At 46.0% G+C, this 25,668-nt stretch overlaps 1 protein-coding gene across 1 annotated transcript in view; it reads right to left on the minus strand.

The window, feature by feature from the left end:
• Positions 1–2,486: 2,486 nt before the first annotated feature.
• Positions 2,487–25,668, minus strand: part of LOC118378919 (protocadherin Fat 4-like) — a 111,040-nt gene continuing 87,858 nt past the window's right edge. The window contains exons 7-17 of the mRNA XM_035765915.2: positions 25,330–25,510; positions 24,212–24,462; positions 19,648–23,994; positions 18,189–18,293; positions 17,598–17,905; positions 15,300–15,385; positions 14,447–14,626; positions 13,972–14,096; positions 13,610–13,827; positions 11,475–11,736; positions 2,487–6,291 (exon numbers count right to left, since the gene is read on the minus strand). Coding sequence (XP_035621808.1) covers positions 4,385–6,291; positions 11,475–11,736; positions 13,610–13,827; positions 13,972–14,096; positions 14,447–14,626; positions 15,300–15,385; positions 17,598–17,905; positions 18,189–18,293; positions 19,648–23,994; positions 24,212–24,462; positions 25,330–25,510 — 7,970 coding nt within the window. The 3' untranslated portion in view covers positions 2,487–4,384. The remainder of the gene's footprint in view (positions 6,292–11,474; positions 11,737–13,609; positions 13,828–13,971; positions 14,097–14,446; positions 14,627–15,299; positions 15,386–17,597; positions 17,906–18,188; positions 18,294–19,647; positions 23,995–24,211; positions 24,463–25,329; positions 25,511–25,668) is intronic.

The raw sequence follows: 25,668 nt of genomic DNA on the forward strand, positions 1-25,668 counted from the left end.
TAGAGATTAAAACCTCTTGTGACTAGCGGGCAGTATTTTCATTTTTGGAAAAATAACGTTCCCAAAGTAAACAGGATATTTTGTCAGGACAAGATGCTAGAATATGCATAGAATTGACAGCGTAGGATAGAAACACTCTAAAGTTTCCAAAACTGTAAAAATATTGTCTGTGAGTATAACAGAACTGATATTGCAGGCGAAAGCCTGAGAAAAATCCAATCCGGAAGTGCCTCATGTTTTGAAAGCTCTGCGTTCCAATTGCGTCCCTATTGAGCAGTGAATGGGATTACATTTACATTTACATTTAAGTCATTTAGCAGACGCTCTTATCCAGAGCGACTTACAAATTGGTGCATACACCTTATGACATCCAGTGGAGCAGCCACTTACAATAGTGCATCTAAATCTTTTTAGGGGGGTGAGAAGGATTACTTACCCTATCCTAGGTATTCCTTGAAGAGGTGGGGTTTCAGGTGTCTCCGGAAGGTGGTGATTGACTCCGCTGTCCTGGCGTCGTGAGGGAGTTTGTTCCACCATTGGGGGCCAGAGCAGCGAACAGTTTTGACTGGGCTGAGCGGGAACTGTACTTCCTCAGTGGTAGGGAGGCGAGCAGGCCAGAGGTGGATGAACGCAGTGCCCTTGTTTGGGTGTAGGGCCTGATCAGAGCCTGGAGGTACTGAGGTGCCGTTCCCCTCACAGCTCCGTAGGCAAGCACCATGGTCTTGTAGCGGATGCGAGCTTCAACTGGAAGCCAGTGGAGAGAGCGGAGGAGCGGGGTGACGTGAGAGAACTTGGGAAGGTTGAACACCAGACGGGCTGCGGCGTTCTGGATGAGTTGTAGGGGTTTAATGGCACAGGCAGGGAGCCCAGCCAACAGCGAGTTGCAGTAATCAAGACGGGAGATGACAAGTGCCTGGATTAGGACCTGCTTTTTCTACGTATTCCCCAAGGTGTCTACAGCATTGTGACATAGTTTTACGCCTTTATGTTGAAGAATACCCGTTGTGTAAGTGGTCACCTGATTGCTCTCAGAGTGATTCTCACGTAAAATACAGAGGTAGCCATTTTTCCAATCGGTCCTACTGAAAAACCAATTGTCCCGATGGATATATTATCGAATAGATATTTGAAAAACACCTTGAGGATTGATTATAAACAACGTTTGCCATGTTTCTGTCAATATTATGGAGCTAATTTGGAATATTTTCCGGAGTTGTCGTGACCGCAATTTCCGGTCGATTTCTCAGCCAAACGTGAAGAACAAACTAATTCGCCTACAAAAATAATATTTTTGGAAAAAAGGAACATTGACTATCTAACTGGGAGTCTCGTGAGTGAAAACATCCGAAGCTCATCAAAGGTAAACGATTTAATTTGACTGCTTTTCTGATTTTCGTGACCAAGTTACCTGTTGCTAGCTGGAATATGTGTGGGCAAAACTGAAAAAAAAGCATGTGCGAGCAAGGCCTGCAAACCTGACTCAGTTACACCAGCTCTGTCAGGAGGAATGGGCCAAAATTCACCCAACTTATTGTGGGAGGCTTGTGGAAGGCTACCCGAAACGTTTGACCCAAGTTGAACAATTTAACGGCAATGTACCAAATACTAATTGAGTGTATGTAAACCTCTGACCCACTGGGAATGTGATGAAAGAAATTAAAGCTGAAATAAATCATTCTCTCTACTATTATTCTGACATTTCACATTCTTAAAAAAAAGTGGCGATCCTAACTGACCTAAGACAGGGAATTTTTACTAGGATAAAATGTCAGGAATTATGAAAAACTGAGTTTAAATGTATTTGGCTAAGGTGTATGTAAACTTCCGACTTCACCTGTACATGGGAAATTGCCTCTAGCTCTAGTCTTGTTGGCATCTCCATCATTATCACTTGCTTGGAAAACAACTAGTTCCAATTTCAACTTTGGTAACTTCATGTGGTGAATGTTGATAAAGTAGTCACACTGCACTGCTAAATTTACATAGTTAATCATGTGAAGTCATTCTAGACTATGAGTGTTGTCCATTTTACTCTATTGAAATAACATTAACTGTATATATATGGTAACCAGCTAATGTAAATTATTACAAAAAGACAATGCTGCAAAACAATTTTTGCAACAACAAATCCTTCTTGGGCAAATATATATACTTTATATAGTAGGACAATGCTCCCTTTATGAAGCAGCCTTGTCTCCAGGGGTGGACTGGGACCAGAAATCTAACACACCGGACCATTTTTCCCCCTCAGGCCCCCACACCGGCCATTTTGTTCCCTTGAGGCCCTCATTATTAGCAAGATTATGATTTTGCACACCAAAAAAAAAAAAAAAGTTAGGCCCACAAAGGAAAAAGAAACACCATCCCATCTGGCATTTGCTGGTATTTATTTTTGCCATCCATATGTCTCCCTTTCTAATTCACATTTAGTTAGAGGGGAGTGCATGCTATGCAATCTTCGACTCCTCTCTCGGTTTCATTTTGATACCCTGCCATGCCAATCTCACACAGCAAAGCGAGAGAGCTGCTGTGAGGTTTATTTGGATTCATCTTCTCTTGTGTTTACACGAGGTCCTTTTTCACTTACTATCATTATCCTTATGAGTGTTATTATTTCAGCATCGGCATGGTACAGCATTCCCAAGCAGTCTACGTCAACATTGGTCTCGGCAGGACAGAACCTCTCCAGGAGTCCACAGTAATCTACCAGATTTGGGTTGTCACTCTTCGCTTGGTTCATGGCTCCCCACTCTCTCTCTCTCTCTCTCTCTCTCTCTCTCTCTCTCTCTCTCTCTCTTCGTGGCCCCTCTCTCTCGATGACGGAGAAGATAAGCATGTTACATACCAGATCACCAGGCTACAAAAAATTGTTCTACTCAATAAGCCAGATGTAAATAATTGTTGAAAGCAATAGAGGGCCCTGCGTCGCTGAGTCCGCTGGATGTTGTGCTTGGCTGCCAGCACTGTGGCTCAGTTTCATTTAGGTCCTCAATGGCCTTTTAAAATGTTTTGTTCAATTCAGCACATGCTTTATTTAAACTCTACTCACAACAGTCTTATAGTCCTTAGAGTATAAAATACCATACCACCCACATTAATGAACTGCAATCTGAGCTCAAAAGGTGCCTCCCCCACAGGATTGCAGTGAGATTGCTTACCACATGACATGCTCACTTTGTATTGAAAGAGACCTTTAAATAAATACGTTTTATTCTGTTATTGGCTTTTTACATGTACAAAGCATAAAGTGTGTTATAGTTTTATCAAAAGTGGGAAAATACTGACGTTACATATGTAACAAATGTAAAAGATAAGTCTTCAATCTTACTTTCCCTGAAAGTAAGAACACACTTCTGCATGTGAAAATATCCATAAAACCCCATCTTAAGTCGTTTAAGTTAATAAACAGTACAAAAAGTAGAAACCATACATTTAAAAATAATGCACAAAAACACTGACAACGATGACGTCCATGATTTCCCATGAAAACAGACAAATATACACAAGTTCATAGTTGTAGTAGGGTGGGGTTCACGTCATGACGGGATGGATCAGCTATCATCGGCCGAACCTTTTGGCTGGTCAAATAACACTCAGGCTCGGGGGATTGTGATCCAGACCATTCATCACAGAACCTTCCCTTCCCAACCCCGCCAACAGAAACAATAGTATCCTCAGCATCCTAAAATGTCTGTAAGGCAGGGACTTGATTAATCCTAGCTCTTGGAGTGCTTAGCCAGTCATCTGAGAGAACACATACAGCCAGAGAGCGGTTATTGTGCTTGGGTCATAACACTGGCAGGCCTCGATTACCGTGCAAGCAAAGTGGTGTGCTCATTTTTACATGAGGGCTGTATCTGGATGCCTAGAGGTGTTGTAGAATCATACACATATGCTTCCTTTTAAAAATTAGAAATGGGACAAAAAAAGACACAGGCAAGGGGTTTCTATTGCTATGGCCTTTGGAAATTCTCTTGCGAGTGTTTCAATGCTATCGCTCATCTTATCTTTCACTGGTGAATGTGACAGACGTTTCGCAAAGGAGCGGCATTATTGGTAATACAGACCAGCTACATTTGATGAAGATCAAATTTAGCTTTGCAGTCATCAAATTGAATTCAGACCCAGGCTTTTTGTTCCAACCATTCAGTGTTAATGTACAATTAGAGGTCTGGAAAGGACTGGTATACTCTTCCAAGGGGCTAACTCCATTAGAAGTAATATTACAGGTGTCATTTTCTGCTTTACTGCATTGAAGGTTGTCTTATTTCCACAAAGAAATTAACGGAGACGGCTAGCCCAATGTGCTCTGCTTCTTATCTACATTGTCTTAGTTTATCTTTTAGAGAACATACCATACTGTACAGGATTGTAATAAATAGTCTCATACATATTGCTCGGCCTCCCCTTCATTCAGAATGGTCACTGACCCATCCCCACTGTTCATCTCAATGTTCATCTCAATGTTCATTTCTTTCGCGGCTGCGTTCTCCGGCAGCAGGGCCAGGTCCTTGAATACATCTACGTAATGGCCGAAGCCTGGGCCCCAGTTCAACAGGTTGTCCCAGTTGAAGCCCCCGGCTTGCTGGCCCAGTTTATGGGGCAAAGTGTAGTGGTCTGTCATCGGTGCCTGTGCAGCGGGCCCGCCCTCGGTCCGCCGGCTGGAGTAGCGCCTCTGCTTGAGCCGCCCACCGTAGTCCTCATCGTCGGCGTCTGACTCGTTGACCTGCGACAGCTTGGGCACCCTGGAGCTGTAGGCCACAGGCTTCTCCCGGTCGTACTCCATCTCTGAGCAGGTGAAGGAGTCGTGGGAGTCGCTCTCAGATGATGACTCCGGGGCAGGGATGCCATCGGCTGGGTTGCGTACCCGTGACAGGGGCCTCCGGCAGTCCTCTTCAGACGAGGAGCGGCCATGGTCGGCGCTGCAGATGCTGGGGTTTCGGGGCCGTGGCGTGTTGAGCCGCTCCACCTCCTCAATGGACAGCCCCACGGGGGGCCCCGTCTCCAGGGGGATCTGCTCGATGGGCTGCTTGAGCCGGCTGCCTGGCCTGGAGCTGTGGCCCCCCATAGTCTGGGGGCTCTTGCTGCGTCGGCCCAGCCGGTTGCCGTAGTTGAACATGGCTCCCTGCTGGCTCATCTCATTGTGGTGCAAGTCCAGGGGGCTGCCATCCCTGCGGGCCAGGTTAAGCTCTCTGGTGGGGGTGTTGCGGTAGAAGGACGAGGGCTTGGTGAAGGGGGCCGGGCTGTGCCTGGAGAGGGGGTTGGGCGTGGGGCAGGCTGAGTGGCTGAGAGGGGTGGACCTCAGTGCCTGGCTGTATTGGGGCTGGTAGGTGTAGCTGGTGGCACCCAATGGCAGGGGAGACTGTCTGGCAAAGCCCAGAGGGCTGTGTCTCTGGATGGAGAACTTGGGCGTGTGGCTGCGGAACTGCTTGTAATGCTGGATGATGTCGGCGTCGGACGGGGCAATGCTGCTGGCGTTGTCTATGTCATAGTGTTCCATGTCTGCCTCAGGCATCTGGCAGGGGGCACAGGGGGCGCTGGGGATGGTCTCATTATTGTGGGGAATGTCCGTCTCGTCGTATATCAGGTAGGGGTTTTCCCTCTCGATGATGTCAGGCTTGGGGTTCCCCTCAGGCTGCTTCCTCACCGTCATTTCATCACCGTACGGAGGTATGTTATCTGGGTCGTCAAAGGCCACGTTCTCACTCCCTTTTTTCTTCTTCTTCTTCTTCTCCTCCTTAGGCTGCTTCTCCTCCTTTGGCACTTTGGTCTTGTTGCGGCCCTTGCAGTGGTTGCAGAGGATCAGACTGAGCACCACCAGGGCCAGGGCTGTGGCACAGCTTCCCACAATGGCTGGCACTGCCCAGATGGGCAAGGTAAGCTCCTTGGCTGTGGGGCTCGGGCTGCAGATGAAGCCGCCATTGTTGGCCGTCTTGCAGAGGGTGCCCTGAGGGCATTGAACCCCCAGGCACGCCACCAGGGTCTCGCAGGTCTTGCCAGTGTAGAACTCAGAGCAGACGCAGGTGTAACTAGAGCGGGGGCCAGGGACGCAGCTCCCTCGGTTCTGGCAAGGGCTGGAGGCGCATTCGCCGGGCGGGAGGCACTGGTAGGTGTACCACTGGTTGACACACATCAGGCCATCCCAGCAAGGGCTGCTCTCACACAGGTTGGGCCCTCTGCAGCCAATCTTAACGGCTGAGCTGGTCTTGGAGATGGTGACAGCGCTGTGATCTCCACTGAATGGTAGATTCTCCCCATTGTACTTCACATAGGCCAGGCAGCCATCAAAGCCTGCAGGAAGAATAGGAAGAGGTGTTCAGTAAACAGGAAGTAGTCCTGGACGGTTATTAAGACAACATAGTGGCCTGGAAGATCATAATTTCCGAATGGCACAAGTTTGATCGCTTTTCAGAATTTGCAATGAGGCTTGGATTGCCTCCTTGTAATTAACAGGAACTGAAAGCTATAATCAGAACTGGGGGAATTTTGGCGACTATTGGTTCAGCATCGATTAAAATCTCAATGAAATTTTCTCATGGAAAATACCTCGACAAATCACATTCTCAAATGGGTCAATTCTGAGACAAACCAATATGATTATTTACTAAAAAATGGGAAGTTGATGCCAGACAATCTACCTTCAGACCTCATATCGCTTCAAGACATCCATGTGGAAGAAATGTTTTGGTGACCAATTCAAACCTTTACTTTCATATTGCCTCACAATGTCCCTCACAGATGTAAAAATGTTTATTGAATTTATTACAATATAAATTAAAACTATTTTGTCCTATTCATTATAATCTTACTAGTTGAATGCACACAGCTGCTTCGATACGCATATTGAGCGAGGGGTCAGGTCTTATTTGGTGCAGGCGTGGAAACCGGGACCAGATTATCAGTGTGCTAGGCAAGGCAGCCTGCAATAGATCTGCGTGTTCAGAGCGTGTTTATTTTTAAATATATCCTGGACCTTGCTGTGTGAAAGAGGCCAACAAATCATTCAAATTGCTCATTTTTTACCATATTAGTCCAGCCCATAGTATTAAGTAATTTTCTTTCCCCTAAAAGTCATACATTGACAGCGGTGTATCCCTCCCTCTGGAAGCCCTCCCGTTCACCCTATCCAAACTATTTTCAAGTCAGAGTTGAGGACATTTGATACGTGATTTAGGCCTAACCAAAGCCGAGGTTCCAGAGCAAAGAGATTAAAACATGAAAGCATCAAAGGCGGGGCTCCCTCACCTAATTAAACTAGTTTCACATTAGTTATTGTCTAGAAATAATCTGTCAAAGAGAGCAACATTAACTCTCTTCTACTGTAAATATTTCACAGTCAAATATGTGTCCAATGTCAAAAACACAATTTACACTATCTCCAGTCAGCAGGACTGGAACACCACCTAATATGGTCAACAGAAGACCTTTTATTCAGTGAAAAAGGTATCTACCATTCATTCACATACTACACTGTGTGTACAAAACATGTCCTTCCATAACAGACTGACAAGGTGAAGGCTATGATCCTTATTGATGTCACTTGTTAAATCCACTTCAATCAGTGTATATGAAGGGGAGGAGACAGGTTAAAGAAGGATTTTTAAGCCATGAGACAATTGAGACATGGATTGTGTATGTGTGCCATTCAGAGGGATAACGTGCAAGACAAAAAATATAAGTGCCTTTGAACTGGGTATGGTATTAAGTGTCAGGCGCACCAGTTTGAGTGTGTCAAGAACTGCAACGCTGCTGGGTTTTTCACACTCAACAGTTTCCAGTGTGTATCAAGAATGGTCCACCACCCAAGACATCCAGCCAACTTGACACAACTGTGGAACGCATTGGAGTCAACATGGGCCAGCATCCCTGTGGAACTCTTTCGACACATTGTACAGTCCATGCCCCGATGCATTGAGGTTGTTCTGAGGGCAAATGAGGGGGGGGTTCCAACTCAATTTTCGGAAGGTGTTCCTTATACTTCCGGCGCCGACAGAGGTGGCCGCCTCGCTTCGCGTTCCTAGGAAACTATGCAGTTTTTTGTTTTTTACATGTTATTTCTTACATTAGTACCCCAGGTCATCTTAGGTTTCATTACATACAGTCGAGAAGAACTACTGAATATAAGATCAGCGTCAACTCACCATCAGTACGACCAAGAATATGATTTTCGCGACGCGGATCCTGTGTTCTGCCTTTCAACCAGGACAATGGAATGGATCCCAGTCGGCGACCCCCCAAAAAAACCGACTCCGTAAAAGAGGGAAACGAGGCGGTCTTCTGGTCAGACTCCGGAGACGGGCACATCGTGCACCACTCCCTAGCATTCTTCTCGCCAATGTCCAGTCTCTTGACAACAAGGTTGATGAAATCCGAGCAAGGGTAGCATTCCAGAGGGACATCAGAGACTGTAACGTTCTTTGCTTCACGGAAACATGGCTCACTGGAGAGACGCTATCGGAGGCGGTGCAGCCAGCGGGTTTCTCCACGCATCGCGCCGACAGAAACAAACATCTTTCTGGTAAGAAGAGGGGCGGGGGCGTATGCCTTATGGCTAACGAGACGTGGTGTGATCAAAGAAACATACAGGAACTCAAATCCTTCTGTTCACCTGATTTAGAATTCCTCACAATCAAATGTGGACCGCATTATCTACCAAGAGAATTCTCTTCGATTATAATCACAGCCGTATATATTCCCCCAAAAGCAGACACATCGATGGCTCTGTACGAACTTCATTTGACTCTTTGCAAACTGGAAACCATACATCCTGAGGCTGCATTCATTGTAGCTGGGGATTTTAACAAGGCTAATCTGAAAACAAGACTCCCTAAATTGTATCAGGATATCGATTGCGCAACCAGGGCTGGAAAAACCTTGGATCATTGTTACTCTAACTTCTGTGACGCATATAAGGCCCTGCCCCGCCGTCCTTTCGGAAAAGCTGACCACGACTCCATTTTGTTGATCCCTGCCTACAGACAGAAACTAAAACAAGTAGCTCCCACGCTGAGGTCTGTCCAACGCTGGTCCGACAAAGCTGATTCCACACTCCAAGACCGCTTCCATCACGTGGACTGGGATATGTTTCGTATTGCGTCAGATAACAACATTGACGAATACGCTGATTTGGTGTGCGAGTTCATTAGAACGTGCATTGAAGATGTCGTTCCCGTAGCAACGATTAAAACATTCCCTAACCAGAAACCGTGGATTGATGGCAGCATTCGCGTGAAACTGAAAGCGCGAACCACTGCTTTTAATCAGGGCAAGGTGACTGGTAACATGACCGAATACAAACAGTGCAGCTATTGCCTCCGCAAGGCTATCAAACAAGCTAAGCGTCAGTATAGAGACAAAGTAGAATCTCAATTCAACGGCTCAGACACAAGAGGTATGTGGCAGGGTCTACAGTCAGTCACGGACTACAAGAAGAAAACCAGCCTAGTCACGGACCAGGATGTCTTGCTCCCAGGCAGACTAAATAACTTTTTTGAGGACAATACAGTGCCACTGACACGGCCTACAACGAAAACATGCGGACTCTCCTTCACTGCAGCCGAGGTGAGTAAAACATTTAAACGTGTTAACCCTCGCAAGGCTGCAGGTCCAGACGGCATCCCCAGCCGCGCCCTCAGAGCATGCGCAGACCAGCTGGCCGGTGTGTTTACGGACATATTCAATCAATCCCTATACCAGTCTGCTGTTCCCACATGCTTCAAGAGGGCCACCATTGTTCCTGTTCCCAAGAAAGCTAAGGTAACTGAGCTAAACGACTACCGCCCCGTAGCACTCACTTCCGTCATCATGAAATGCTTTGAGAGACTAGTCAAGGACCATATCATCTCCACCCTACCTGACACCCTAGACCCACTCCAATTTGCTTACCGCCCAAATAGGTCCACAGACGATGAAATCTCAACCACATTGCACACTGCCCTAACCCATCTGGACAAGAGGAATACCTATGTGAGAATGCTGTTCATTGACTACAGCTCGGCATTCAACACCATAGTACCCTCCAAGCTCGTCATCAAGCTCGAGACCCTGGGTCTCGACCCCGCCCTGTGCAACTGGGTACTGGACTTCCTGACGGGCCGCCCCCAGGTGGTGAGGGTAGGCAACAACATCTCCACCCCGCTGATCCTCAACACTGGGGCCCCACAAGGGTGCGTTCTTAGCCCTCTCCTGTACGCCCTGTTCACCCACGACTGCATGGCCACGCACGCCTCCAACTCAATCATCAAGTTTGCGGACGACACAACAGTGGTAGGCTTGATTACCAACAACGACGAGACGGCCTACAGGGAGGAGGTGAGGGCCCTCGGAGTGTGGTGTCAGGAAAATAACCTCACACTCAACGTCAACAAAACTAAGGAGATGATTGTGGACTTCAGGAAACAGCAGAGGGAACACCCCCCTATCCTTATCGATAGAACAGTAGTGGAGAGGGTAGTAGGTTTTAAGTTCCTCTGCATACACATCACAGACAAACTGAATTGGTCCACTCACACAGACAGCATCGTGAAGAAGGCGCAGTAGCGCCTCTTCAACCTCAGGAGGCTGAAGAAATTCGGCTTGTCACCAAAAGCACTCACAAACTTCTACAGATGCACAATCGAGAGCATCCTGGCGGGCTGTATCACCGCCTGGTACGGCAACTGCTCCGCCCACAACCGTAAGGCTCTCCAGAGGGTAGTGAGGTCTGCACAACGCATCACCGGGGGCAAACTACCTGCCCTCCAGGACACCTACACCACCCGATGTTACAGGAAGGCCATAAAGATCATCAAGGACAACAACCACCTGAGCCACTGCCTGTTCACCCCACTATCATCCAGAAGGCGAGGTCAGTACAGGTGTATCAAAGCTGGGACCGAGAGACTGAAAAACAGCTTCTATCTCAAGGCCATCAGACTGTTAAACAGCCACCACTAACATTGAGTGGCTGCTGCCAACACACTGACACTGACTCAACTCCAGCCACTTTAATAATGGGAATTTATGGGAAATGATGTAAAATATATCACTAGCCACTTTAAACAATGCTACCTAATATAATGTTACATACCCTACATTATTCATCTCATATGCATACATATATACTGTACTCTATATCATCGACTGCATCCTTATGTAATACATGTATCACTAGCCACTTTAACTATGCCACTTTGTTTACATACTCATCTCATATGTATATACTGTACTCGATACCATCTACTGTATCTTGCCTATGCTGCTCTGTACCATCACTCATTCATATATCTTTATGTACATATTCTTTATCCCCTTACACTGTGTATAAGACATATAAGTTATTACTGCATTGTCGGAACTAGAAGCACAAGCATTTCGCTACACTCGCATTAACATCTGCTAACCATGTGTATGTGACAAATAAAATTGGATTTGATTTAATGTTGTGTGCACTCAGTGTATGACAATAACAGCAACTTCACATTTCACCAAATCACCTGATGCAATTTTCTGCTGGGTGGGGCCAGACGGGACACCACCGAGGGACATGGTCAGGACATTAAGACCCCCAAAGTCCTGGGTGGGATGCTGGATGAGCTTGAGTAGGGCTCCGTCCACGTAAAGGGAGGTGGCTGAGCCGTTTTTGAAAATCTGCAGGACGTGCCACTGGCCATCTGATAGGACCATCTCCCCCAGGGTCCTCTCCACCTTTCCTCCCACGCCCGCGTCAGAGATGTAGTGGACATTGCCATTTTTTAACTGGGGGGGGAAAGAGACAGAGATGAAGTTAGATGGATGGATGGATGGATGGATAGATACACATGTGGACAGATGGACGGACACAGACTGGTGGACACAGACAGACGGACGCAGACAGACGGACGCAGACGGGAGGACAGACATAGATACTGTATTGTATATGTTTGTGGAGAAGGAGAGCTCGGAGAAATGGATAAGCATGATGATATGATTATATGCTCAGGCTCTGATAATTCTCAACTCTGGGATGTTGTTGATGTTTCATTTCAGTTGGAGAGTTGTTCTTGTTTTGGAATTTTATTTACAGTATCGTTACTGTAACAGGTAGGAGAGTTGATTGAAAACACATGTTCCTTTACAATAATGACTGTTGCAGTTAGGTTTGCAAAGGCAGGGTGTATTACTGGAAACATTAGAAGTTTACCAGTAAACTACCAGAACTGTGGTGTCTTTCAAAGATTTTACGTAATCTATCACAAGACATCTAGTGGCCCTTTTGGGTACTTCAGATTATCACAGGTGTCCCCAATAATCTGTGTCCATCTGTGTGGCCTTATCATGTAAAATATATGAAATAATTAAATAATACAACATAGAATGACAAAGCTGTAAAACATTATCCTGTATATAAACCATCAACTTAGTGAATACCAATGGAATGAGGGTTTTAGCATGAAATGTCCTTTATAAAAATTGTTTCCCTAACTTTTATTCATTTTACTACGTCAATATGTATTTGCAATGTTTTCGCATCAAACTGGCGGTACAAGTCAATATTTGGAAATTAATACCATTGACTTGATGATTTCTTCATTATATAGGCTATTTCCTCTGCAACCATATGGTCTATCTACTAGAAACAACATGGACAGACATAGAATAAATGAACACTATATATGAATACTTACACATATTTATTTGAAGTTATTCGAAATTACGATAATAGATTTCCATTGATTTTCTGTTAATTACCAAAGTCACTGAAGATTCCGGGTAACTTTGGTAAATTACCAGTCACTTTGCAACCCTCTTTGCAGTGCAGAGGAAAGTGTTGCATGTGCCAAATACCAGTAAACCGGACTGATATTATTATTATGATCGTGTTATGTATGCAGGACCAGTTAATACTTTTACTTTCACTATGCATAAACTCTATCCATACGCAATAGAGTTCATTCTTTAAAAGTAATGAACCAATATGACTTTCTCTTACAAAATGAATGTGTGCCAGGCATTGTGTATGGTCATCTCATACATTTCAGGAGGAATTGATTTTAAAGGTTCACGACAAAATCTGGAAAAGGAAAAAAATCCCGTGAGCCAAAAAACACAGGAAAAGAGATCTGGAGAACCAATTAAACTTATCTCTTTTACATGATTTATACTCCTGTAGAAATGATTCTCATTTTCTAGGGTCATGCAGTACATTCAATATTGTTCTTTGGGCTGTATACTAGTAGTGGTAGGGGGATTCTGGGGGGCTGCTCTGCACTGGAAAACAACCAGAGAGACCCTCTGTGTCCTGGAGGAAAGGAAGGCCCTTGGGCAGCTGCCCCGAATCACTCAGAGCCTTGAAGTTTATAGCAGCAGATTGAAGGACCGTATGGAGCGTATATATATGGGTAATGAGAGGAGGTGATGAAGACAGGTCCCCTTATAGCTTTGACTCAGGGATGGGGAGCTAAGGGAGGACTGTGTGTATGTGTGACATGTTTACGTGTGGATCTCAGGATGACGACAAAGTAGCAAATGGAGAAATTGACAAATATACTAACATGCCTGTATGTACGCTCACTTGTGCCTCCGGATGCTTTGGGAACTGCAGACACATTCTAGCATGTCTCTGGCATCGCTCCGTGGAGCCTTCCTTTACCTTTATGGTGGTGTAGTTGCTGCTCTCCTGGACATGGAGCAGGGTGCCACTCTTGCTGCGGGTGCGGAACTTGACCTCAAGGCTGCTGGGCCCAGAGAAGTCAGAGGGCAAGCCCATGAGGCTCTGGCGTAGCAGGACATCCCGTTTGGGGCTCTGGCGCATGGCGTAGTCAAGCCGACCAGTCCCGTCCAGCGAGAGAGCCGTGTCGGCCGTGATGTCTATGAAAGAATGAAAAGCACAAGTCAGGGTAAATCAAAGGAAATTATACAATCTGCATCTGAGTGATGGTCAAATTCACAAGAAGTGTATGACTCAGACTGCAAGCACAGTCAGCCAAAATTCCCCTCCAAAGGGATTCTTACATTTCTCGCAGTTTTTGCCAGTGAAGCCTTCCATGCATTTGCACTGCTGCCAGGACCAGTAGTCAATACAGGTGCCCCCATGTCTGCAGGTGTTGGCTGTGCAGGCTCCCTCCAGTCTGGGACATCTAAGGACAGACAGACAGACAAGTCAGCCCCCATGGTGGACAGCGGGCCCTCTACAGGACCCGGCAGATGCAACTCCTCCAATAGAAAAACCATAAAAGACCCAGGGAATTAGCATATTAAAAGATCTGTCCTCGCCACTATTCACAACAAACTAAAAGAAAAAATCTCCATTCTACGATTCCAAAAAAACTGTACGTCTGCTATTTATATCAAAGATGGCTTTTCAGCGGTTCTTGAGGGTTGAGAGCTACAGAGAATGACCAGATATCGTGCTGGGAGAGTTTGGGGGTTAGGGGGTTGAGTAGGATGGAAGGATGTAGGAAAGAAAGAGGTAGGGAGAGAGCTAAACCTGTCAAGGATGCCATGGGATGCCAGGGCCTGACTGGGCTCTAGTGGGCGGCCGTTGACGGCGAACTCCATGATGCAGCCCACAAAGTCGTGTGTGGCGACCTGGCCACGGCGATGAAGGACGGGCTCTATTGACCTGACGCCTCCCACCGAGAGACGGTTGGGCCCAACGTCCAGGATCCTGCGAGAAGGAGAAGGAGAAGCCGCTGGGGGTCAGCGCCTCTCACAACAACATGGCCCTACAGGGGTCCGGGCCCTCCGCAAATAAACTGCAGCAGACCCTCCTCATCTGCCAGATCACTCACTCAGACAGTCTCACACACAGTTCTCCCCCTATGGATCCAGACAGCTTTTCACTCTGGGCCTCTCACAATGCTAAACGATACATGTGATGTCCATGTATGTGTTTACAGACACTATGGTTTACACAAGCCAACGTGGATATGCAAGGGTTCATTGAGAACAGTCGACATGATGGATGGGTCCACAGACTGTTCCATTAGCAGAGACATGAGATATTGTTGTATTGTTGATATATTCAACTTCCCAGAATGAGAACCAATAGTGACCGATGAGGAAGTTTGTATAAATTGAAAGTGGTCAGAAAGAGCTACTCTGACAGTAAACAGCTTCAAATGGCATTATGGGTTTTTTTTCTCTCAAGGAATTATATTTATTTACTACAGTATATCATGGAAATAAAGTGCTATTTGCATCTGGAAATAAATGCTTCCCTTATTTATACCAAAAGTCTCTTCTACCGATTTGAGCCTTTCACTATGTAGTTGACAGCTGGGTGTACGTTGCCAGGATGGACTGTGTGGTAAGCTCTATGTAACGTTATGTGTTCTTACCAGTCAGTATGGACAGCTACGTTGCTCACAGCACAGTAGCCTGGCTCCTGATCGTCCCCACACAGGTCGACTGTCAGGGACGCAGCCTGAATGACGAGAGGAGCAGAGACACGGTCACGCACATGTTATTCTGCTTTGACTGTACAGCACACATACAACACAAAACAAATTACCACACACGTTGCACCTTCCTGATGGTTGTACCAGCACAGACAGTAATATCTTACTCAGATGAGCACTCCAGTTTGCAGGAAGACAGACAGACAACAGTAAATACAACTACATGACTGATTTTGTAAGTTACAATTCATGTTATTTTCGATAGCATACTGTATTTGAAACCATCATTATGAAGACGCAGTAGACCTACATGGAAATCTAAAATTCCCTAAGATATGACCTTTACCGTTAGCCAAGGCTAATAATTGTTCTACTTTCTCTTTAATTCTGTGGTCTCTGAAGCTTGACTGAGGTGAAAAAACGAGGTGGCAGGAGAAATTAAAAGTGTGTGAACGTGTTGAAAAACCATGACAGCATGCTCCACGTACACCAAGATCTTAGGTAAACACGGAGCGGCCTCCACGGAACGTGAGCACAAATCATCCAAGAGATGCCAGAGAGCGTGACTCCACCATCCCTTCCTGCGCTAATTGCTAACACAGAAACGTACAATTTACGAGGCAAAAAAACAACAATGGAAAAAAAAGATTCATTTGTCTCAGGGCTTTGTCGCTGTTGCTGAAGGGCAAGAGCTACCCTTCGGCGCCAGATGGGCATTTTATTAATGCTTTTCTCTCAGATCAAAGCCCCTGCAGCCAAACCACAGCCTACACATACTGTCAAGTGTCTCGCATGACTGGCGAAGGGTTTTCTGGAGGAAACACCCTCTGAAAATGGATATAGAATGTGACAAAAGAACAGGAGCATTGTTTCTGTTTGTTTAACTTTCAGGTTACAGGGTAAACACCGCAGATTAGTGATGTCACAATATATGAGGGCGGAAAAGTGTCACTGGAGAGCATCCTTTTCCAACGACCAACCCTCTCTGCTATTGTCTTCCATTTGCCATGATTATTTACTTGAGAAAGTCAGGTTCAAGACTCATTGAGGATGAAAACAGAACGTGGATGCTGAAGGGTGCGACTAGTTGTAAATTATTTATGTGAGGCCTAAAACCACTCACAATGGGAAGGAATAGGAAATAAGGCAAAAATAGCATTGAGAAGAACATTACAACAAATGTTGCAGTTAAATTGCAAATGACTGTATTACAAATGTAAGCTGCATTAGTGTTCTTAGTGGTCATACTCATAACTATTGCTGTTATAATACAGAGTATAGACAATATAAATGATGCTTGCTGGGGTGCAGCTTTCAGTTGGGTGAACTACAATATGATTTAAATATAAACAACAGTGTCCTTGACGCTCTCGGTGTGTCCTACATTACTAGGACTATGACTGGTGTCTGGTTATCACATCTGCTCAGAATCCAAAAGTGGAGGAACTGAAAAAATGCTCTTCACAGGCATAGCCGCGGGAAGTAGGGGTGCTGCAGCACCCACTGACATATCGGAGAAAAAATACTAGTCAGCAGAGCAGAAGAATAGATAATAAGCTCTGTTTTCGTTCTTATAACTCGGTTAAGAACCTCAACATCGTAATTCCTCAACCTACACATCGCATTTCTCACTACACGTTGAGCACCTGTCTATCCTGTCACTCTCTCAAAGCTGTCAATTTAATGATTTTGCCAGTTTCCTATGAAATCCCTGTGCATGATGGGAAATTACAAATCTGAAGTCCGGCAGGAGACTTATACAACTTTGGACAGGCTAGTAATTGTTTTAGCCCAACCACTGAACAACTGGCAGAGAAACAACTAGATTTGGAGCAAATAGAAGGAATTTCAGAGTCTGAGGCTATTTTGGAGGCCATATTGTAAATCACAACAAGCAATCAAATATAATTACAACTATGAAAACGATATGCAGAACTACCAGTGTGTGGGCAGTTTAATTATCATCTCACGGTGCAAAAAAAAAAAAAAATATGAGGCCAAATGTGGACGCTGCTCTCAGCTATAAAAACCCAGGATGTTATAGCTGCTATTGAAACATAAACTAGTCTTCTATATAGGCCTACATGTGGGGGCTTTAGAATGCTACTCTACATTTGTGCAATTATAGGTCCATAAAACCATTGACTTCAAACCAAATATATTTTCCAACTGTTTATGATGCAAAACAAATAAAATCAGCTTGGTAATAAAGCAATATGTAACAAAAATGCCTCTCACCATTCCAGCTCTCCTTGCGATGACTGTGTGGAACTGTCCATCTGAAACCTTTATCATGGTGATTAGTTTATAGGTCCCGCTTCCCAAGTTAAACGAGAAGCGCATCCGTCCCTCAAAGATCTCCAGAGCCAGGAATTCCGCCTTGTCTCCGGTCTGGTTGTCATGGTTGTACATGAGGAGAGCGTTGCTCTTTAGTGTGGCAAACTTGATGTAGATGTAGTTGTTGTTGGGATCCAGGCTCGGAAACTCCATGTAGGACAGCTCCTCAAAGCCGTAGCTGTTGAGTTCACAGTGTTTTCCAAAGACCCCTGAGGAGGAAAGGAATGAAAAAAATGAAACAGGGATGTCATGAATAATTCACCATACTGCATCTACAAAATCAGCACACAGCTGGGAATCTGTTGTCATCCGCTATCATAGGCTAACCATAAGGGTATCATGCTTAGAAGAGAGAAACAGTTACACAACATACAGTATGTGAATAAATGTGACATGGAGACATGCTATCCACAGTGTCATGCTATCCCCAGTCATTTTGCCAATCGAGATAGTTTTCAATCACGTAGCAGTTTCCTCTAAGTTAATACTTACCAAATGGACAATGACAGTTATACCCATCCACTCTGTTCTGGCAGGAGCCGCCATTAAAACATGGGTTACACTCACAGTGATTGATGATGGAATCACACGTTTTTCCTGGGTTCACAAAACAACACAAATTAAAATGAACGTGGTGGGAAGACGTGGGGGGGGGGGGAAACACAGGAAGATGTGGGGGAAAACACAGTCCATGTTGTTTTTCTTCCTATGGCACCCTGTCACTGATGCTTAAAACCACAGAGGGTCTACGCCATAGCTTCCCAAACTCAGTGCACCCAGAGAAGGCCCCAGGACCGAGTTTGGGAAACCCTGATCCTAGGCTATTGTAATCTTATAAGAGTTTCTTTGAAACTTGCATGTGTGAAAAAGTACAAAAATATATAGAGATTTTAGAACTGTAGACTTCATTGGATCTCTGAAGCCAATGAACTAAAACATGATGAAAATGTGATGAATAACATAAGATAGTACAATAACAGACAGAACAAGGTATGCAAGGGGCGACACTGACAATGGCCTGCAGCTTTATGTATTTCTAAGCATTTTTAAGACTCCTGTACCATTAGAACAATTATTTCACCACAACCAGGCATGGAAAATGGGAAGTGTGGAGTTCAACGGGAGGGCATGCAAACTTCTTTAAGTCAAAAGGAGCAGTTCTTCAGGAGGGCCATTTGTCTCGATGAAACGACAAGGTGTGTGGTCATTTGTTATGGTCATAATCAAAAAAGACAGTAATGACTGGTGCTGAGGCAACATGTCCGCTGGTGATCATTGGAAATGTCTATCAGCTACTACTGCCAGCAGCTGATCAAACAGACATGATTCAAACTACTGTTCTCATTTATGCTTCTCCATGTGCACTCCCTTCATTAAGAGTAATATTATTGTATTTATCACACCATCAAATTCAAGTAGGGAGGGAGTGATTTACACAAAAATAGAGTGGCTAATTATCTATAGTTCACTCAAAATGTTTTTATTTTTTATCTTTAAGGATCTGTAAGGATCATAAACCTCTCAATGTTTGAACAAAAGAAAGATGAGCAGAGCCCTAAATATAAAAAATATGCTTAAGTACTGTAGAAAGAAAGGCATGCAGAGGAATATGAGACTATATGAGACTAGTGAACTGTGTACAGTCCACAGTAAGGCCCTTACTGGGGTCAATTTCGCATCATCCTTTTTATTAAAGTAAACATGACAAGCTGATATGCATCAAAGCTGATACCCCCCAACTTGCAATCGTAAAACCAAACAGTTTTTGGTTTTTGGCAGTCAAGCCTGTATGCTAGGGTTACAACACCTCTTGCATTCGTTTGGAGGCAAATATTGTACTTGGACAAAAAAGTGTGAGTCATGTGCAGTGTGTGTATACTTGAGCCTAGCTGAACATCTGTGGTTGTGTTGCTCATAAAATCTAAATGGCTCCTAAGGCGGTGTACGGTACCTGCAAAGCCAGATTTGCAGAGGCAGTTGAATCCACCGGGGTAATTCTGGCACAGCGCTCCATTCTTGCAGGGGTTGGAGAGGCATTCGTTGACGTCCCTCTCGCAGGCCATGCCTGTGAATCCCTCTGGGCAGGTGCAGGAGAATCCTCCCACCAGGTTGTGGCAGGTCCCGCCGTTGTGGCACGGAGACGGCAGGCACTCGTCTATATCCATCTCACACAGCGCCCCTGCGTACCCTGGTCTGCAACTGCAGGCGTAGGGCTGATGGGGGTGGTTGTAGACAAGGATCACCGGGACACTATCCTCAGTCTTCATATCTGGCCCCACGCTAAGGCGCCTCTTGCAGCTGCCCCCATTTTGGCATGGGTTACGTGTGCAGGGGTCGTGATCCACTGAGTCTATCTGTACACCACTCTGCCTGTGCAGAACATCTTTAATGCTCTGAAAGAAGGTGGCAACTCCACTGGGGTTGACATACTGTCCGTTGCTTCGCTTTATGGCAGCCATCAGGAATGTTTGGTTGTTGAGTTCAAAGGCGCCATACAGCTGTACTCCAGTGCCAAGCCCTGCCAGCTGTGAGTTTGCAATACGGACAAAGCTGAGGTAGTGATTGGTGAGGAAGGTGGTAACCCCCTGGGTACGGAGGCGAATCAGGATACTATTGTCCACAGTGGCGTTGGTGAACCCCACGAAGAAGACTCGGACGTTACTACTGACAGAGCCGTGGACACCATCACTACTTCGGACAGCTAATTCGAATGTTCCGTCTGTTGAGCGGGCCTTTGAGTTGAGGTCACAGGTGCCTGTTGGGATGGTAAACAGACTGGATGAAGGAGGGGTCAAGGAGCAGTGGAAGCTGTCCTGGATGTCTGGGTCTTGGGGCTTCACAACCCCAATGGATCCTCCGGGGAACATGTTTCCGAAATAGTGGATGAAGATCTCCACGGAGCGTGGCTCTGATGGGTTATCATTCTGATCGTTTACTTTTACGTGGACTGTTCCAGTTGAGGACATCTGAGGGACACCGGAGTCCTTAATCACCACAGAGAGGTAAAAGTCGCTGATCTGCTCCCTGTCAATCTCTCGATTGGTGGTCAGCACTCCAGTGGGGCTGAGGCTGAAGTAATTACTGGCTGAGCCCGAGATGAGCAGACTGTATGAGAATGGACCTTGATTGGGTGACAGGTCTGGGTCGGTTGAAGTAAGAGTTGCGACATCTGTCCCAGCTCGCTGGTTTTCCATGACTTCGGCACTCACCGTCTTCAGAGTAGGACCGTTATCATTAATGTCCTCCAGATTCACAACCAGGGTGGCACTTCCAGTTGCGGAGGGTGAGCCAGAGTCCACAGCTAGCAGAGTCAGGCTGAACACAGGAGTGGTTTCCCTGTCCAGCTCAGCTGCTACAGACACTTGGCCAGTCTGGGGGTTGATAGTGAAGACATTTTTCTCTAAATCTGAGGATATGGAGTAGGAGAATCTGCTCCAGCTTGGGACAGAGTCAGAGTCTTGGGCACTAACGAAGGTGACCAGACCACCAGGGGATAGACCCTCACTGATCTGAACATTATACAGTTCCTGGCTGAAAACAGGAGGATCATTGGCATCCAGGATTGTGATATTCACAAAGACCTCGTCAATATCAGCCCCACGGATGCTTCCCGCATTCTTCGCCAGGACTTTGAGTGAGATCTTTTCCTCTTTCTCACGATCGAGGGGGCCTGTGACGTGGATCTGTCCTGTTTTCCTGTTGATGCTGAAGCCCTTTCTTCTGCTCTTCCCGAAAATTAGGTAGTAAACCACTCCGTCATCCCCTTGGTCACGGTCACTGGCGAACACCTCTCCCACCACTGTGCCTGTTGGAGCTGCTTCAGAGATTTCGAAGTAATACTGCTTCGAGACAAAGCGGGGAACGTATTCATTGGCTCCCTTGAGCTGAATGTTGACATTGGCAAAACTACAGCGCTCCTCGTCTGGGACATTGAAGGCCTTCACTGTTAAGTGGTAGACCTGCTTAGCCTCGTAATCCAGGAAACCCTGGGTGGTTATTACGCCTGTGTTTGGATCAATTACAAAGAGGTCGCTGTCTGACGACTGAATCACGTAAGCCATGACAGCATTGGGCCCTGAATCTCTGTCTGTGGCATTCATTTTCACCACCGTTGTGCCACTGGGAACATTCTCCTGTACCACAGGGAAATACTCATCAGGTTCAAATATAGGTGGGTTGTCGTTCACATCGGTCACATGGATTGTGACCATGACGTAGCTGGTCTTTGCAATCCATCCCCCGTCGTTGGCTGTCACTCGGAGTTCATGCTTTTGCTTTTCCTCAAAGTCCAGATGATTGGCCAGAGATAGGACTCCTGTTTTACTGTTCACGGCAAACAGGCCCTTGTCATTACCTGTGGTGATGTTGTATGTGATAAGCCCGTTCATCTCTTTGTCCTTGTCCCTGGCAGAGAGCGTCCTGATGGCTGTCCCCACGGCAAGGCTCTCAGGTATGGTAGCTGTGACTTGGCTTTGGGAGAACTCTGGTGTGTGGTGGTTCTCCTCAGTGACTGCCACTTTCACAGTGGTTCTAGCACTCAGAGGGGGGTTCCCTTTGTCTCGGGCTGTAACATCCATGAGGAACACCTTGTTCATATCTGAGGTGAGTGAGGAGGCGACTGCGACCCATCCACTCTGTTTATCCAGCTTGAACTTGCTAGTGCTATTCCCTCCTGATATTATATAATCCACCTCAGAGTTGAGGCCAAAATCTTTAAGGTCAAGAGCTATGACCCTGATAAGTTTGGTGCCAACTTTGACGCTTTTCGTGACAGGGGTAAAGTAGCTAGAGGATTCAAACTTGGGTGGATTGTCATTACTATCTACTATGTTTACAATAACTGTAGTTTCACTCATCAATGGCTTGGTCGCACGGTCTGAAGCAGTAATGATGAAACTGTGCCGATTTATGTTTATGTTGCTGCCAGTTGAGTTTTGATATTTTAAATGCTGCTTGATAAAGATTTCTCCAGAGCTTGAATTGATCCTGAAATATTCTGACTGGGACCTGATGAAATAGAATATTTTGCCATTGACACCTTCGTCGGGGTCAGTCGCAGACACCTGAGTAACGAGTGACCCCACCTCTGTAAGCTCAGGGTAGTCCAGGTAGTAAGATGGCCGACTGAATCGGGGGGCATTATCATTTACATCCGTTACAAATATTGTGACATCCGTGCTAACTGTCCAGCCAGAGTCATGGGCAGAAACTTTGGCAATGTAATGGCCAGTGTCTTCCCTATTGAGTGGTCTACTGATAGTTATGTCTCCAGTACTTGGATTGATAGTGAACGGTAGACTTTGGTCTGTGATTGAATATTTGCTTATGGCATTAGCACCCGTGTCCTCGTCTGTGGTTGTAACCCTGGTGACAGTGTAACCCACTGGGGCGTTTTCGGGCACTGTGGCGCTAAAGATCTTAGAGAACCTGGGAGCGTTATCATTCACATCTAATACATTGATCAGGACTTTCACAGCTGTGCTTTTGGGAGAATTGCCACGGTCGGTGGCCTTCACTTTGAGGGCATATTGAGCTAGTTTTTCCCTGTCAAGAGGCCTGGTCGTTCGGATTTCACCAGTGGCCCGGTTGATGCTGAAGCTGTTCTCCTTGTTGCCGTCGATAATGGCATATTCCAGCTGGCCGTTCGGGCCACTGTCCTGATCCACGGCAGAGACCATGAGCACCCGCTGAGGGGACAGGTTCTCCAGTATATCTGCATGGAATGGTTCCCTGTCAAATACAGGGTGGTTGTCATTTACGTCCAGCACTGTGATCTCCACTTTCTCATAGGAGGAATGGGGAGGGAATCCTTGGTCCCTGGCCTCAACCCAGAGCACATATTTCTGAATGTGTTCAAAGTCCAGTGAATGTTTGATTGACAGCTCTCCAGTCAACTGGTCAATGTGAAAGGCATTATCCAGGTTTCCACTGGCGATGTAGTATGATAGGGCCCCACCACGTGTTGAGGCCCCGGTCACAATGGTAACGATTGTGTTTGTGGGTTGGCTCTCTGGGAATGTGAAAGTAGTATCCTTCAGCTTGATGACAGGGAAGTCTCCCCCGGTCACAAACCGGACGGTCACAGTGGTCGAGTCTGTTTTGGGATTGGTTCCTCCGTCTTTCACTCGGACAGTGAGGGTAACCTCCGAGCTGCCTGTCAACCTCTCATTGGCTGTTATGGCTCCTCTTACGGGGTCAATCTTGAACTTGTCGGAGTTGCGGCCAGTTAGAGAGTAGTGGAGCTGAGCATTGAGTCCAGCGTCCTCATCTGTCACCGTCACAGCGAATACCAACTTGCCTGAAAATGAGAATGAGTGGATGAAATGAGACAAAATACCTCATAATAACTACTATAAGTACAACAGATATTCACTTCATCATCAATATTTTTCACAAAAGTAATAATTTCATAGGGGTTCATATACAGTACACTTTAATTATATAATCATATATAATTCGATATAGAAGAACATTAATATTTGACATTAAGATGAATTGATCAAATCTGAACCCACCTGCTGTGGTGAAGGCGGGGATGTGTGTGACGTAGGGGTGGTGGTGGAAGCGGGGAGGGTTGTCGTTGATGTCAGCCACCACCACTGACACAGTGGCGGAGCTGGACATGCCCAGGGGCTGCCCCCCGTCTGTGGCCACAACTAGGAGCTGGTAGTTGGCTCTGGCCTCCCGGTCCAGTAGGGAGCTGGTGATGATCTGGCCTGTACCTGGGTTGATGGAAAACTGACCGTTGCCTCCAGTCAATCTGTAACTGTAGGGACACACAGAAGAGGACATGTGGAGGACACGGCTTTAAAGAGGCAGAGAGCACATTTAACAGAGAAACACAGATCTAATGTAACTTCCTTGCTGTTTCTTTGGTTTCGAAGAAAGCACCATCTATCAAAGCATTACCCAATTCTTAAGGTATCCATCTTAATATTCTATCCAAGTTGGTACTTCCATTTTCTCCTGTATTTTTTCATTCTCACAGAGGCTTCTAATTCAAGCTGCTCTCTGCTGAAGTTCAGGGTTGGAGACACCCCGGAATTATTTGTGACCAAAGAGCCATACTTTTTTGGTTTCCAAAAGAGGATAGTGTTTCACTCAACTTTTCAGAAGTTTCCAGTAAGTCGCAGACACAAACATATACTGACATCTACATGTACACAAGAGCACATATTTTGAAAAGGCTTCCTAGAAAAGCATTTCCCCTGAAACTGGTGACAAATTATGGAATAAAGTGTGAACACAGACTTATTCGGACAACAAACAAACTGTCTACAACCAGAAGTGGTCCAAACAGTTCAAAAGCAGAAGTAAAAAATCCCAAGTTAATGGGCTGTGAGAATGGAAACTAATAACTGATGGCAACTGGTTCTGATTTCCAGTAAGGCCTAGAACCTGTGGAACCCCCGATACTACTTCTGTCATAGCCAATTAACATCATCATTACAATGTTTTGGGAAAGTGGGGCAAGTTTCCTCACCCACATGCGCCTCCCCATTGGGGGTACCGGGTCGAGGGGAGGGTGAACAAGCGGGGGTCCGATCTGAGTAAAATGTCCGACTTGGGGTAACAGGAGCCCGCCTATGACCCTAGGGACGGAGTGGGGTGGGCGTCTGGCTCTGGAATGTACCTTATGATACCGTTGAGGCCCACGTCTGCGTCGGAACTGTTAACCAGGAGCACGTCAGTGCCGGTGGGGGCGTCCTCTGCAATGGTGGTGTGGAAGGTGGACGAGGTGAACACAGGGACGTTGTCGTTGACGTCATCTACCAAGACGGTGACCGTACCCGTTCCACTCAGGGGAGGAGAGCCTGGTCATAAAAGGGGGAGGAAAAAAGACAAAAAGGCAATGAGAGGATATCAAAGGAACAAGAGAAAACTCTATTTGAAATACCTAAGGCAGTTCCATATGACCACAGTTAGAATATCATTTTGTGTGAAAGATGAGTTATTGTGCGGGTTTATCGTT

The sequence above is a fragment of the Oncorhynchus keta genome, chromosome 4 (genome assembly GCF_023373465.1).
Source record: "Oncorhynchus keta strain PuntledgeMale-10-30-2019 chromosome 4, Oket_V2, whole genome shotgun sequence".
NCBI lineage: Eukaryota > Metazoa > Chordata > Actinopteri > Salmoniformes > Salmonidae > Oncorhynchus > Oncorhynchus keta.